Here is a 16,174-nt window from a genome sequence, read left to right on the forward strand (position 1 = left end):
CTTCCTCAGATATGGTGCCCATGATAGCTCGCACTATTCCAAATGTGGCCGGACCAGCGCCTTTTCTGGAGTCCCTCTTCATAATCACGTCTTCCCCGATCCTTTTGTTCATCAGTAACTGTCCAAGATGGACTGGAGGCCTTGCGGCAAACCTACCCGCCTAATACCTCATGGTGGTGAACCGTGTATGAGGAGGCTACATGGACTTGTTTGGCGGTCACAATGCGATGGCTGAAGGGGGCTGGAGGCGACGGACTGTCGTCTGAAAAGGAAAAGGAAATCTTTACAACCGGGCAGTACGAATGGTTTCAGAAATATGACTACAAGTGATTTATTATTTTATTAAAATCTTCTACACAGGGAATTTTTATTTATTTTTAATAAATAAATAAAAGGGGGAAAAATAAAAAGAAATATGACTGAAAGTGAGGCACGCTGGAAATAATATCTGGAGTGTGAAAAATCAATTCACCAATAATGATCTTGTAATCTTCTGGCATTTCAACAACTCCCTTTGTTTTCTCTGCCTCCTCGGCTGTGGTCTCTGTGGAACCCTTCATTTCTCGTTCATTTACCAGGTCAGCTTCTTTGCTGGTTGTCTCGGCTGCTGTTGAAGCCTGTGATTCAATACCTTTCTCCGGATCGCCGCTGGGTTCCGCTACACTTTGACACCTCTGGATATTTTCCACGCTCTCTTGGATTTTGACGTCTGGTGAAGCTTTTTCCTGGTGTTCGGATGGTCTGCTGTCTCTGGCCTCCAACACCGCGACGGGCTTTGTTCCCTTTGCTGTTTTTTGCGATGAGTTTGCTTTTGTGGGTTCTTTCAGCTTTTTGAGTGGTTCCTTCAACCTATTGAATGGTGCAGGCACAAGGACTTTGCTGGCTTTAATGTCCATAATGAGCCCGGCTGTGAGCTTCGATGTCTTTCCCTTTATCGAGTCAGAGGTCCTGTAAAATAGACACAGTACAAAATAACAACAGAATAGTGAAAGGCCTGGAATTACAGTGGATATGGAGACGATGTGTCCACTGATGGGAGAGTCTAGGACTAAAGGCCATCACCTCAGAATTAGATTCAGATTCAATTTAATTGTCATTGTCAGTGTACAGTACAGAGACAACGAAATGCAATTAACGGACTTCCTTTAGGAAGGCGATCAGGAGGAATTTCTTTAGTCAGAGGGTGGTAAATCTGTGGAATTCATTGCCACGGAAGGTTGTGGAGGCCAAGTCAATGGATATTTTTAAGGCAGAGATAGATAGATTCTTGATTAGTACGGGTGTCAGGGGTTATGAGGAGAAGGGAGGAGAATGGGCTTCGGAGGAAGAGATAGATCAGCCATGATTGAATGGCGGAGTAGACGAGGGGCCAAATGGCCTAATTCTGCTCCTATCACTCATGCTGCTTTACAACAAAGACAAAAGGTGCTGGAGTAACTCAGCGGGTCAGGCAGCATCTGTGGAGAACATGGATAGGTGACGTTTGGGGTTGGGACCTTTCTTCAGCCTAAAACCTCACCTATCCATGTTCTCCACAGATGCTGCCTGACCCGCTGAGTTATGGTGCAGCAGCATCTATGGAGTGAAGGAAATAGGCAACGTTTCAGGCCGAAATCCTTATGGAAATAGGCAACGTTTCAGGCCGAAACCCGAAACGTTGCCTATTTCCTTAGCTCCACAGATGCTGCCTGACCCACTGAGTTACTCCAGCACTCTGTGAAACGTCACCTATCCATGTTCTCCACAGATGCTGCCTGACCCACTGAGTTACTCCAGCACTCTGTGAAACGTCACCTATCCATGTTCTCCACAGATGCTGCCTGACCCACTGAGTTACTCCAGCACTTCGTGTCAGTTTATCTAATGAATTTTTTTCTCACTTGAATAGTTTACATTTTAATTAGGGTTTAGTAGAGAAACAATAATAGAAAACAACATCCTTTATTCTGATTTTTTTAATTAAATGACAACGAATTGAAACGTAAGGACTTCGCGTTTGACGAAAGGGCTCAAGGGTTGACGGGTTACTTTAATTGTTTAATTGTTACCTCTCTGGAAGTATAGAGCTTGCGTCAAACTTTGAAGGACTGGTCGCCAAACTGATCCCCGCAGCTTCAGTTGTGCCAGCAGACTTCATCTTATGGGCCTCCTTCCCCTGACTTTGTTCAATCCTCTGTACTCGATGTTCCTCATTCTCTTTGCTCGCTTCTTCCCGGTATTTTCCCGTTGTTTTGTGACCCTGCGGGCATCCCCCATTTTCCCCGGGAACATCTTTTCCTCCCCCTGTTGCTAAGCACGTCTCTTTGTCACTGGATGCTCCAGACCTCGCTGCTGCAGCTTGTGGAGCTGGTGGAGGGGCCGAACATACTGACACTTTGCGCTTGGCTGCTGACTCTAAGGTGTCGGCTTCTTTACACTGCAACCTCGCTGGTGATGCAGGTACAACACGACTGTCCTCACTCACGTGTTCATCGTTAGCTTTCTTGTTCTTTCCACAAAGCTCTGTGCCATCGTTGCTGCCTGCTAAAGGAATGTTAAAAACAAACGTTTAAAAATTCTTCATTTCATTAAGTAAGTAAGTTTATTGGCCAAGTATTCACATACAAGGAATTTGCCTTGGTGCTCCGCCCACAAGTAACAACATGACATACAGTGACAGTTACGAATGACTCAGAAAACAGTAAACATTAATAATAATAAAACATGAATGACAAAACACCATTGAGCAACAGGTGCAGGAGTAGGCCATTCGGCCCTTCGAGCCATCACCGCCATTCAATGTGATCATGGCTGATCATCCCCAATCAGTACCCCGTTCCTGCCTTCTCCCCATATCCCCTGACTCCGCTATCTTTAAGACCCCTATCTAGCTCCCTCTTGAAAGCATCCAGAGAACCTGCCTCCACCGCCCTCTGAGGCAGAGAATTTCACAGACTCGCCACTCTCTGTGAGAAAAAGTGTTTCCTCGTCTCTTGTTCTAAATGGCTTACTCCTTATTCTTAAACTGTGGCCCCTGGTTCTGGACTCCCCCGACATCAGGAACATGTTTCCCGATTTTGAAATAGTGCTATCATGTGTAAGAAGGAACTTTGTTTGAGTTTACAGATACAGCGTGGAAACAGGCCCTTCGGCCCACTAGGTTGGGACCGACCAGCGATCCCCGCACACTTGTCCGGGAACATTACCATCTGGTTCGGGAATTGCTCTGCCAAGGACAAGAAGGCTCTACAGAGAGTAGTGCGTTCGGCCGAACGCACTATGGGAACTTCACTCACCCCCCTGCAGGAACTATACAACAGGAGGTGCAACTCCAGAGCAAACAAAATCATGAGTGACCTCTTCCACCCCTGCAACAGACTGTTCCAGCCGCTACGGTCAGGCAAACGCCTCCGTTGCCATGCAGTGAGAACGGAGAGGTTGAGAAGGAGTTTCTTCCCAGAGGCAATTCGGACTGTAAACGCCTTTCTCACCAGGGACTAACTGTACAGAACGTTTTTCCTTCTATTATTTATTATGTAAAATAATATGTGTGTTATGATTGTGTTTATAATTTGTTTGGTTGTTTTGTTGTTCCGCGAGCATTGCCACTTTCATTTCACTGCACATCTCGTATGTGTATGTGACAAATAAACTTGACTTGACTTGACACTAGAACTATCCTACACACACCAGGGACAATTTACAACCAAGCCAATTAGTCTACAAGCCTGTACGTCTTTGGAGTGTGGGTGGACACTGGAGCACCCGGAGAAAACCCACACGGTCACAGGGAGAAGGTACAAACTCCGTTCAGACAGCACCCGTAGTCAGGATCGAACCTGGGTCTCTAATGCTGTGAGGCTGCAACTCTACCGTTGCGCCACCGTTCTGCCCAGCTGCAGATGCTGGTTTACACCGAAGGTAGACACCAAATGCTGGAGTAACTCAGTGGGTCAGGCAGCATCGCTGGAGAAATGGAATAGGTGACGTTTTGTGTCGAGACCCTTCTTCAGACAGTACTATCGTGTAGTATTTACTTAATTCAGATTACAATGACAGATCCGTCACCTTGTGTCCAAACAATATATTGTTTTAATATCACTACTTGATTTCCATCTAAAGCAGGGCCAAATTTATTTAAAAAAAAAGTCAAGTTAAACAAATATATTTAGGAAGTAATGTAAAAGAATGAAGAATACAGCTGACTCCTTTGGTGTGAAGGAGAGTCCTGACCTGAAACATCACCTATCCATGTTCTCTAGAGATGCTGCCTGACCCGCTGAGTTACTCCAGACGTTTGTGTCTTTTTTTGTTAGCCTGCATCTAAAGTTCTTTGATCAAGCATTTTAATGCATTTGTAAGCATATGTGTGGTGGAAATTGATCATACTGATTCACCAATATTGTCAATATTACCCTAGTGGAGGTTTCTGTTCATGTAATGTAGGGCAAGGTCACAGAAGCAAAGTGTGGCTTGGAATACTTTGTCTCAGTTTGCCTTGCGGTGTTTTGTTCTCTCCACAGATGCTGCTGCACCCGCTGAGTTTCTCCAGCACTTTTGTCTACCTTCGATTTTCCAGCATCTGCAGTTCCTTCTTGAACCTGACCATAGATGTGGTCTTTGTGGAGTTTGCACGTTCTCCCCGTGACTGCGTGGATTTCCTCTGGGTGCTCCGATTTCCTCCCACATCGCAAAGACGTGCGGATTTGTGGGTTAGTTACCCCTCTGTAAATTCCCCCCTCGTGTGTGCGGGGTGGATGAGAAACTGGGATAACATGGAACTGGTGCGTAGGAAGGAACTACAAATGCTGGTTAATACTGAAGATAGACGCACAGTGCTGGAGTAACTCAGCAGGTCAGGCAGCATCTATGGAGCTAAGGAAATAGGCAACGTTTCGGGCCGAAACCCTTCCGGGTTTCGGCCCGAAACGTTGCCTATTTCCAGAAGGATTTCGGCCCGAAACGTTGCCTATTTCCTTCGCTCCATAGATGCTGCTGCACCATAACTCAGCGGGTCAGGCAGCATCTGTGGAGAACATGGATAGGTGACGTTTCACAGAGTGCTGGAGTAACTCAGCGGGTCAGGCAGCATCTGTGGAGAACATGGATAGGTGACGTTTCACAGAGTGCTGGAGTAACTCAGCAGGTCAGGCAGCATCTATGGAGCTAAGGAAATAGGCAACGTTTCGGGCCGAAACCCTTCCGGGTTTCGGCCCGAAACGTTGCCTATTTCCAGAAGGTTCGGCCCGAAATGTAGCCTATTTCCTTTGCTCCATAGATGCTGCTGCACCATAACTCAGCGGGTCAGGCAGACTAATGTAAACCGATAGAACTAGTGTGAGTGGCCGTTCGATGGCCAGAGTGGGCTTGGTGGTCTGAAGGACCTGGTTTCCATGCTGTATCTCTAAACCTACACCAGACTGTAACTGTGCAGTCATGAAGATATCGCACGCAATCTCGCAACCACTCACTGTTTATTTCTCGATGAGCAGGTGTGTTTTTGTCCGTGCCTTCAGACACTTCACTGCTTATCTGCACTTGGACTCCCCGGCTGTTAAATCCACGCTTGGGTTTGGAGTCTTTTTCTTCAACTTTATTCTTTGCCTGTTAAGAAAATGGTTTACTAAGTAATGCAACAGCAAGCAGTTAGAAACAGCTTCATCCCCAGAGCTATAGCTGCTCTGAACCGGCCCTGCTGAGTGGCCCCACCCTCCATGAACTGTCTCCCTTAGATGGTCACGTCGCACATCGACCTGGCACAGACACATTTGCACTTTATTCACTGGAGTTTAGAAGGATGAGGGGGGATCTTATAGAAACATATAAAATTATAAAAGGACTGGACAAGCTAGAGGCAGGAAAAATGTTCCCAATGTTGGGCGAGTCCAGAACCAGGGGCCACAGTCTTAGAATAAAGGGGAGGTCATTTAAGACTGAGGTGAGAAAAAACTTTTTCACCCAGAGAGTTGTGAATTTGTGGAATTCCCTGCTACAGAGGGCAGTGGAGGCCAAGTCACTGGATGGATTTAAGACAGAGTTAGATAGAGCTCTAGGGGCTAGTGGAGTCAAGTGATATGGGGTGAAGGCAGGCACGGGTTATTGATAGGGGACGATCAGCCATGATCACAATGAATGGCAGTGCTGGCTCGAAGGGCCGAATGGCCTCCTCCTGCACCTATATCCTATGTTTCTATGTATACTGTTTTACTGGGGGTTTTTTAGGTTTTTTTTAATATATATCTTGTTTCTCTGGGTATCTAAATTTTTAGTTGATTAAGTTATGATATCGGATGGAATCTGCATACCAAATCTCGTTGCACCTCTGTGCAATGACAATAGAAGATATTATTATTATTATTATTATTATTATTAAATGACACAAGAAAACCTCCACCTTCACTCTGTGCCCCTGGTTTGGCCCAAGGAAGCAAATAACAAACGGTGAGTGTGGAGAATTGGTGAGAGAGAGACATCTTACTGACCAATCCGTTTAATAGTCAAGAATGTTTCGTTGTCATGTGTAACGACGGTAGAACAATTAACTTTTCACTTGCAGCAGCATAACAGGCTTGTAAGCCCCATACACACAGGTAATATATAGGAATCAAAAATTCGATAAATAATAACAGGCGCACATGATGTATTGTTTAAGAAGGAACTGCAGATGCTGGAAAATCGAAGGTAGACAAAAATGCTGGAGAAACTCAGCGGGTGCAACAGCATCTATGGAGTGAAGGAAATAGGCAACGTTTCGGACTGAAACCCTAAGGAAATAGGCAACGTTTCGGGCTGAAACCCGAAGGGTTTCGGCCCGAAACGTTGCCTATTTCCTTCACTCCATAGATGCTGCTGCACCCGCTGAGTTTCTCCAGCATTTTTGTCTAAGTTTTGTCTTCGGTTTCGGCCCGAAACGTTGCCTATTTCCTTCGCTCCATAGATGCTGCTGCACCCGCTGAGTTTCTCCAGCGCTTTTGTCTACTACACATGATGTAGTCAAGAGAAAGTTAGATTTAGCTCTTGGGGTTAACAGAATCAAGGGATATGGGGAGAAAGCAGAAATGGGGCACTGATTCTGGGATGATCACGCATGATCACATTGAATGGCGGTGCTGGCTCAAAGTGACGGACAGCCTAGTCCTGCACCTATTTTCTATGTTTCTAATACTTATGCATATCAACAAAGTTCTTAGTGTAACCGAAGGCAGTCCATAGTTGAGGTGAGTGTTGTGAAGTGTTCAATAGCCTGATTGATGGCTGTTGGGAAGAAGCTGTTCTTGAACCTGGAGCTCGTGGTTTTCAGACTCTTGTACCTTCTTCCCACTGGTAGGAGTGAGATGTCAACGTGGCCAGATTAGGATGAAAGCGGCCGATAGCGGTGGAGATAATGAGGCAAGGAGTCAGAGTAATAAGAAGTAATAACGTCAGGAAAATTGGTGTGGGTCTTTGATGATGCTGGCTGCCATCCTGAGGCAGTGCCTCATGTTAATCCCTTTGGTGGTGGGGAGGTCAGTAGCCGTGATGGTCCGGGCAGTGTCTACCCCTCTCTGTAATCTCCGTCATTCATCGTGATAACCGGGGAGCAGCGTTAATTGGAGAGGGCGACGGCTGTGATGGGGAATGGGATGTACGTGATTGATCTGGAGGAGGTCCACATCCTTTGAACGTGGGATTGAGTGGGACACTTCTCTCCACAGCTCCACTAGGAGTACGTTGAAGGAAATTGCCTTGCTAATTGTGGCCGGCGCACGCGCTGTGAGAACCCATTGCATTCTCCACACAGAAGAAAGCCAGGTCTGCTCATGGCCAAGTGTCTATTCTTGGCATCTCTGACACTGGCCAATTGTGTGACCTTTATCAATCTGGCCCACAGTACATTTATGGCTCACAACAAACATGCGCTGCCGTTCTGAAGGTTAACAGCCGAGGACAGGTGTTGTACGCCCAAATTTCCAAGATGCAGTAACTCGCAGCCTTGCTAAGTCAACGCACCGTTCAACAATTTCTAGAATATTTTTCTTTTATTTCTTATTTTGACAATTATCCGCAATTATTCTTGGACCTTTTTAGCTAAGGTTCTGCTTCTCCCATTTATGTTGCCCACTCTCTAACTTCTTGTAATGTTACATCCATCATTGCTGGCCGCAGTCACCCTGATCTATATATGTAGGAAGGAACTGCAGATGCTGGGTTTTACACCAAAGATAGGCAGAGTAAGTTGGAGTAACTCAGCCGCCAAGGCAGCATCTCTGGAGAGAAGGAATGGGTGACGTTTCGGGTCGAGACTCTTCTTCAAACTGGGAGTCAGGGGAAAGGGAACCAAGAGGTGTGAAAAGGTACAGAACAATGCAGACAGCACCAATGGCCAAGGAGCCCACAATGGTCCATTGTTGGCTGAAGAGGAGCGGCGAATAGACAATAGACAATAGGTGCAGGAGTAGGCCATTCGGCCCTTCCAGCCAGCACTGCCATTCAATGAGATCATGGCTGATCATCTCCAATCAGTACCCCGTTCCTGCCTTCTCCCCATATCCCCTGACTCCGCTATTTTTAAGAGCCTTATCTAGCTCTCTCTTGAAAGCATCCAGAGAACCTGCCTCCACCACCCTCCGAGGCAGAGAATTCCACAGACTCACCACTCTCTGTGAGAAAAAGTGTTTCCTCGTCTCTGTTCTAAATGGCTTACTCCTTATTCTTAAACTGTGTGTGGCCCCTGGTTCTGGACTCCCCCAACATCGAGAACATGAATTTCACTCTCTGTGAGAAAAAGTGTTTCCTCGTCTCCATGAAGGAAAAAGGACAGTGAAACTAGTAAGATGACTAGGGTGGGGGAGGGACGGAGAGAGAGGGGATGCAAGGGTTACTTGAAATTAGAGAAATCAATATTCATACCGCTGGGTTGTAAGCTCGGGCAGCTAAGGCATTCAAGTAAGGCACTGCTTTTTTTTGTGACAAGTGTGAAATATTGGCATCTCTAAGAAGTTAGAAAGTAGATTGATGCACAGTAGCCAAAACCTTCACGTGAACAGTTACATACTGGCACCAAATTGTGCAGAGAAAAAACACTGAGTCTGTAGAATGATGTTGACCCGAAACATCACCCATTCCTTCTCTCCACAGATGCTGCCTGGCCCGCTGAGTTACTCCAGCATTTTGTGTCTCTCCACAGATGCTGCCTGTCCCGCTGAGTTACTCCAGCATTTTGTGTCTCTCCACAGATGCTGCCTGTCCTGCTGAGTTACTCCAGCCTTTTGCGTCTCTCCACAGATGCTGCCTGGCCTGCTGAGTTACTCCAGCATCTGCAGTCCCTTGTGTCTCTATCTGAGTTAGGTTCACCTGGTACTGTAATCATCCCATGGATTTGGTTCACATGCTTGATCAATGGTGTTTTATCATTAATGTTTTAAACTCGCAGATTAGGTCGCCCAAGTGGGACAGCCCCTTAACTGTAACAAAGTACAGTGTCACATCTTACACCTTGTACTGAAACAAGCATGGACAGAGGTCATTTGGCCCATCAAAACCATGCTAGCCCCCAATGGAACAGACCCACTAGCCCTATTCCTCTGCTTTCCCTCTGCATGTAACCTGTTCTCTCATCTGAGCTTCAGTCCCCGACTCTCAGTCTGAAGAAGGGTCCCGACCCGAAACGTCACCTATTCATTTTCTCCAGAGATGCTGCCTGTCTCTGAAGAAGGGTTTCGGCCCGAAACGTTGCCTATTTCCTTCGCTCCATAGATGCTGCTGCACCCGCTGAGTTTCTCCAGCTTTTTTGTGTAACCTTCGATTCTCCAGCATCTGCAGTTCCCTCTTAAATGCTGCCTGTCCCGCTGAGTTACTCCAGCTTTATGTCTCTGTCTGCAATAAATACTTTCTTGGACCTTATGGTTTAATTTAAATGTACGCTCAAAGTAATCTAAAACAGAACTCTGTCGAAGCACGCGGTTGTATATAAAAAATTCCTTATGGGGTTAAAAATAGTCTCTCTCTCTAGGCAAATATTTTTTCCTTTAACTCTTTAAATTTTGGGGACCCACAGTTAAGTTCTGGTTGTCCCTTCTCATTAGACACAATCCACAAAGTGCAATGTCTGCAATCAAGTCAAGTCAACTCGTCACTTTTATTTCTATAGCACATTTAAAAAACAACTCTCGTTGGCCAAAATGCTTTACATTGATAGAGGTACTAACGTTATACAACATTGGTTCAGAGATTTAATACAAACATCACTACATACATATAGCCCTCGCTCAGAAGAATTCAAGAAAGTCTTGGGAGTAGAGATGAGTTTTAAGTCTCGATTTAAAGGAGTCGATGGAGGGGGCAGTTCTGATGGGAAGAAAGATGCTGTTCCACAGTCTAGGAGCTGCAACCGCAAAGGCGCGGTCGCCCGAGCTTATGCCTAGACCGCGGGATGTTCAGTAACCCCAAGTCGGGCGATCTGAGGGACCTGGAATGGGGTAGAAATGTGTAGGAAGGAGCTGCAGATGCTGGTTTACACTGAAGATAGACACAGAATGCCGGGGTAACTCAGCGGGACCGGCATCATCTGCAGAGAAGGAAACGTCACCCATTCCTTCTCTCCAGAGATGCTGCCTGTCCCGCTGAGTTACTCCAGCATTTTATCTCTATCTTCAGTGTAAACCAGCATCTGCAGTTCCTTACTACACATTTCCCCTCTGGTTTATGACTCGTAGCACACAAGGGCGCAACAGGATGGGAGTGGTACAGGAACTGTATCATCACTTTATCATCAGTATATTACTTTGCTATTATTTTACTGTAATATATAGTATATGAGTAACACACTTTGACACAAGACAGCGCCCATGGCTTCTCCTTTTATGTTTAAACAAATAAATGCTAAAACAAGGCAACTGTGAGGATGATTTTGATTTTATTCCAGAAGTGTAACACAGTCCTCTTTTTCTAGTCAAAGTCAAAATCATTTCCTTGGCTCCTATAACTTGTCAGAGGTTATGGGGAGAAGACAGGAGAATGGGGTTAGGATGGAGAGATAGATTCAAGATTCAAGAGAATTTATTGTCATGTGTCCCAGATAGGACAATGAAATTCTTGCTTTGCTTCAGCACATTGAATATAGAAGGCATGAATACAGAACAGATCAGTGTGTCCATATACCATTGTATAAATATATACACACATGAATAAATAAAACAGATAAAGTGCAAATAAACAGATAATGGGCTATTAATGTTCAGAGTTTTGTTTGAGTTGAGTTCAATATCCTGATGGCTGGAGATCAGCCATGATCGAATGGCAGAGTAGACGTGATGGGCCGAATGGCCTTATTTTGCTCCTATCACTTATGAAATTATGAACTATATTATATACGAATAGCGAATTATTTGGTCATAAGTGCGTGATGAACATGTATGTGTTAAGAAAAAAAGTACATTCATTCTAAACACATCATTTTTAATTAAAAATTATGAAGTTCTGTTAACAATCGCTTGTTATTAAATTGACTGACCTCTGAATATTCTACGAGACTTCCCTTTCTCCATGGCACCGTTCCTTTAAGGATAAACTGGACGACGTGGGAATTTTTGAAGGTTTCCCCCACGAAGTGGACAGCCTTACCGACGGCCGACACGGTTTTCTCGATGCCGTCTAACTTCTCCTTTTGTTTGGCCGCGCCTTCGTGCACGGACATGACCAGCCTGAGCAGCTCGGTGAACAGGGGCTTCATCTCCGAGTGTCCAGGGCAGTGGGAATGTGGCAGGGGGTCGGTGGTACCTCTCCTCTCTCCCACCTCTTCACCACCTCCTTTCAGCACAATATTATTTTCCAAGTCACACATTCCCTCAGACATGAGCTCCAGCTTCTTCAGCACCTGCCCTTGGAAGTTCACTATTTGATCTATCTTCTCGTTCAGTAGATTCAGTTTGCCATCCATGGTGCTCAGGTTATTGGCCACTGTGCCTTGATGTGGACCAGATGGTTTCTTTGCTTGTACAATGGACTCGCTTTTACTCTGAGCCTCCACGTTCCCTCCTTCGTACATTCTGGCCAAGCAAGTGGCCAGGGAGACCCGTGCATTCATATTGTCAGGGAATAAATCAGAGGCAAAAAGATCTTTTCAAAACACGCCTCGTGACATTGCCTCCGCCCTTCAGTAATCTCCAAAACAAAACCACTACCACCACAAACAAACACAAGTGTGTCTCTCTCGTCTAATCCCCAGCTCAGTTATATTGCCAGAGACAAACAATAAATCAGCTTTAACATTGCCAGTCTCCTTCAGCTGAGAACTGTGTTGTCTCCGTCATCCCCTGCGCTGATTCTTAAATAACCTTGCCTGCTTTATGCAATCCAAATTCTTCGTTGCCATTTGATGTCACAGAAATGTTCCTGCGCGATTAGCATAATTTTTTTTTTTCTCTGGGCAACCTGTTGATGGACATGTCATCTGCAAAAAGTGACAAATCGCCACGGCTTACATTCATTAAAGACTGTAAAGTCCTACACGTGTAAAAAAAACAATCTATTTTAAAATGTTCCTCCGCCCGCAAGTACAGCCTTAAGATGAAGTACAAAGGATCAGTTGCCTCATGTACACAACTATTCACAACCGATGGAGAAGACATGGTCTCAAATGGAAATGCAGTCTGCGTTGCGGCTTGATGCTGGATGCCAGATGGGACTAAAATAGACGGTGATGACAATTGCATTATTTTCTTTTCGTCACACATGCCTCCAACATTTCACAAGATAGACACAAAATGCTGGAGTGACTCAACGGGACAGGGAGGCAGCGTCTCTGGATAGAAGGGGAATGGGTGACGTGACGGGTCGAGACCCTTCTTCAGACTTGGTTGTCGGATAAAACTATGGTAGAGTCTCTGCCTCACGGCGCCAGTGACCCAGGTTCGATCCTGCGCTCGGGTGCTGCCCGCGTAGAGTTTGCACGTTCTCCCTGTGACCGCGTGGGTTTCCTCCGGGTGCTCCGGTTTCCTCCCACATCCCAATGACTTGCGGGTTTGTAGGTTAAATGGGTATGAAGGAACTGCAAATGCTGGCTTAAACCAAAGATAGACACAAAAGGCTGGAGAAACTCAGCGGGTCAGACAGCATCTCTGGAGTGAAGGAATAGGCTGTGAAGATGGGTCTCGGCCTGAAACATCGCCTCTTCTTTTTCTTCACAGATACTGCCTAACCAGTTAAGTTATAGCCCTGTCCCACGGTACAAGTTCATTCCAAGAGCTCTCCCGAGTTAAAAAAAAATCAAACTCGTGGTAAGCACGGAGAATGAACGTAGCGGGTACGTCGGAGCTCGGGGACGTCTCTTAGCGCTAACGGCAGGTACTCGGGAAGATTCGCTAACGGCAGGTAAGCACGGGAAGACTCGTGAAGATTTTTCAACATGATGAAAAATGTCCACGAGAGCCCCGAGTACCGACGGGCGGCCATTACCATAAATCTCCGAGTTCGAATCAGGGCAAACTCGGGATAACTCTTGGAAGGCAATGCCTTTACCACCTCAGGCAATTGAGGAAATTCAGAGTGTCTCCGAGGATCCTCCAGTGCTTCTACGCAGCGGCGGTGGAAAGCATCTTGTCCGGGAACATTACCATCTGGTTTGGGAATTGCTCTGCCAAGGACAAGAAGGCTCTGCAGAGAGTAGTGCATTCGGCCGAACGCACTATGGGAACTTCACTCACCCCCCTGCAGGAACTATACAACAGGAGGTGCAACTCCAGAGCAAATAAAATCATGGGAGACCCCTTCCACCCCTGCAACGGACTGTTCCAGCTGCTACGGTCAGGCAAACGCCTCCGTTGCCATGCGGTGAGAACGGAGAGGTTGAGAAGGAGTTTCTTCCTAGAGACAATTCGGACTGTAAACGCCTATCTCACCAGGGACTAACTCTACAGAACGTTTTTTCTTCCATTATTTATTATGTAAAAGAATATGTGTGTTATGATTGTGTTTATAATTTGTTTGGTTGTTTTGTTGTTTGTCTTTTGCACAAAAGTCCGCGAGCATTGCCACTTTCATTTCACTGCACATCTCGTATGTATATGTGACAAATAAACTTGACTTGACTTGACTTGACTTGGAATGAACTCGTACAGTGGGACAGGGCTTTTACTCCAGTTTTTTGTGTCTATCTCTGGTTTGTAGGTTAATTGGCATTGGGTAAATTGTCCCCTAGTGTGTAAGGGGTGGATGTGAAAATGGGATAACATGGAACTAGTGTGAACAGGGTGATCTATGGTCAGCGTGGGACTTGATGGGATGAAAGGCTCTGCCATGTGAGACATTTACTCTGGTGTAATACGACAGGTATTGTTGTGCGGTGTGCGTCTTTTAATGGGAAATCAACTCAGTAGTTTCCAAAGCAGGCGTTAGTGATGTCAAAGAATTTCACACCTAGCTGCTGCAAGGCAAGGCAAGCAGGCAGGTTTATACAAAATGGGGCTATTTGATAAATGCGATCTTTTAATTACTCATGCACCAGAGGTCAACATTCTTATCTTGCTGCAGAAATGCCGGGGGGAGAGGGGGGGGGGGAATGTAGAATCCCAACCATTTGCATTGACGTTACTTTTGCATTCCTGCCCGACAAATCTGAATGTTATCACCAGAAGCAAATCCCTTGAAAGGTCCCAGGCCATCATTAGCAACCCATCAGATTTCACACTCCTGTACTGGCGACCCACTGAGTCCCTCTGATATTTTTACTCAGAAATCATTACTATTATGCTTTAAAACCATTAACTTAAAATGATGAAATGTCAGTGCACCAGCTTTAGACTTTAGAGATACAGGCCCTTCGGCTCACTGAATCCGCGCCGACCAGCGACCCCCCCCCCCCCCCCGCACACTAGCACCATCCTACACATTAGGGACAACTTACAATTTTTACCGAAGCGAGTAAGCCCAGAAACATTAGGATGTTTATGGAAATCAGAGAATCCGGAGAAAATCCACACGCACACAGGGTGAACATGCAAACTCTGCGCAGACAGCACCTGTAGTCAGGATCGAACCCGGGTCTCTGGTGCTTCTTAAACTACCTCAGTGCAATTCACCCTTGAGACTTTATCACAAAATTTCATTCACCCTCGACTAACTTTTCTTATGTTTTTTTGGTAATTTTCATCTTCTGTATCAGTTTATATATAATTTTATTTTGTCACGTGAGCAAAAAAAACATAAATTAACTCATTCACCCCAAAATAATTTCATTCACCCTTGGGTGAACCATTCACCAGTTTAAGATGCACTGCCAAGGCAGCAACTCTACCGCTGGGCCACACAAAACAGAAAGCATTCAGTGTTCAAGAAGGAACTGCAGATGCTGGACTTGACTGTTTTCAAGAGTCAAGATTCAAGAGAGTTTATTGTCATGTGTCCCAGATAGGACAATGAAATTCTTGCTTTGCTTCAGCACAACAGAACATAGAAACATAGAAACATAGAAATTAGGTGCAGGAGTAGGCCATTCGGCCCTTCGAGCCTGCACCGCCATTCAATATGATCATGGCTGATCATCCAACTCAGTATCCCGTACCTGCCTTCTCTCCATACCCCCTGATCCCCTTAGCCACAAGGGCCACATCTAACTCCCTCTTAAATATGGCCAATGAACTGTGGCCTCAACTACCCTCTGTGGCAGAGAGTTCCAGAGACTCACCACTCTCTGCGTGAAAAAACATAGTAGGCATTGACTACAGAACAGATCAGTGTGTCCATATACCATTATATAAATATATACACACACATTAATAAATAAACAGATAAAGATTTGATAAAGAAATTGATTAAAAAAACAAAGCTCTTGTTCTACTCTGACTGTATGTGTACAACAGAGGCTGTGGAAGGAATCAAATTAGCGACTAATTCTGTTTTCAACTAATGTGTTTTCATAAAAGAGTAGTGAAAACTTCACATTTCTAACTAATTTCTGGAGGGAAACTGGATTGCCCATCTTCAACTTAACTTTACAACTTAACCTAAATCTAACTATTGGGGACACAACAAACTGTAGATGCTGCTTTACAAAAAAAGACACAAAGTGCTGGAGTAACTCAGCCAGTCAGGCAGCATCTCTGGAGAATATGGATAGGTGACGTTTCGGGGTCGGGATCCTTCTTCAGACTCCAGCACTCTGTGAAACGTCACCTATCCATGTTCTCCACAGATGCTGCCTGACCCGCTGAGTTACTCC

The 16,174-nt window shown here is 45.5% G+C and overlaps 1 protein-coding gene across 3 annotated transcripts in view; it reads right to left on the reverse strand.

The window, feature by feature from the left end:
* The window catches only part of mylk3 (myosin light chain kinase 3), a 38,913-nt gene extending 24,256 nt beyond the window's left edge, over window positions 1-14,657 (reverse strand). Inside the window, exons 1-5 of one of the 3 annotated variants that reach the window (XM_055648377.1) lie at window positions 11,471-14,657; window positions 5,451-5,583; window positions 2,049-2,523; window positions 473-948; window positions 157-262 (exon numbers count right to left, since the gene is read on the reverse strand). In XM_055648377.1, the coding sequence (XP_055504352.1) occupies window positions 157-262; window positions 473-948; window positions 2,049-2,523; window positions 5,451-5,583; window positions 11,471-12,043 (1,763 nt within the window). In that variant the 5' untranslated portion in view covers window positions 12,044-14,657. The remainder of the gene's footprint in view (window positions 1-156; window positions 263-472; window positions 949-2,048; window positions 2,524-5,450; window positions 5,584-11,470) is intronic. The other 2 variants (XM_055648376.1, XM_055648375.1) reach the window with 2 other exon arrangements.
* Between the last annotated feature and the right edge of the window lie 1,517 nt (window positions 14,658-16,174).

Source organism: Leucoraja erinacea, chromosome 17 (genome assembly GCF_028641065.1).
Source record: "Leucoraja erinacea ecotype New England chromosome 17, Leri_hhj_1, whole genome shotgun sequence".
Classification (NCBI taxonomy): domain Eukaryota; kingdom Metazoa; phylum Chordata; class Chondrichthyes; order Rajiformes; family Rajidae; genus Leucoraja; species Leucoraja erinaceus.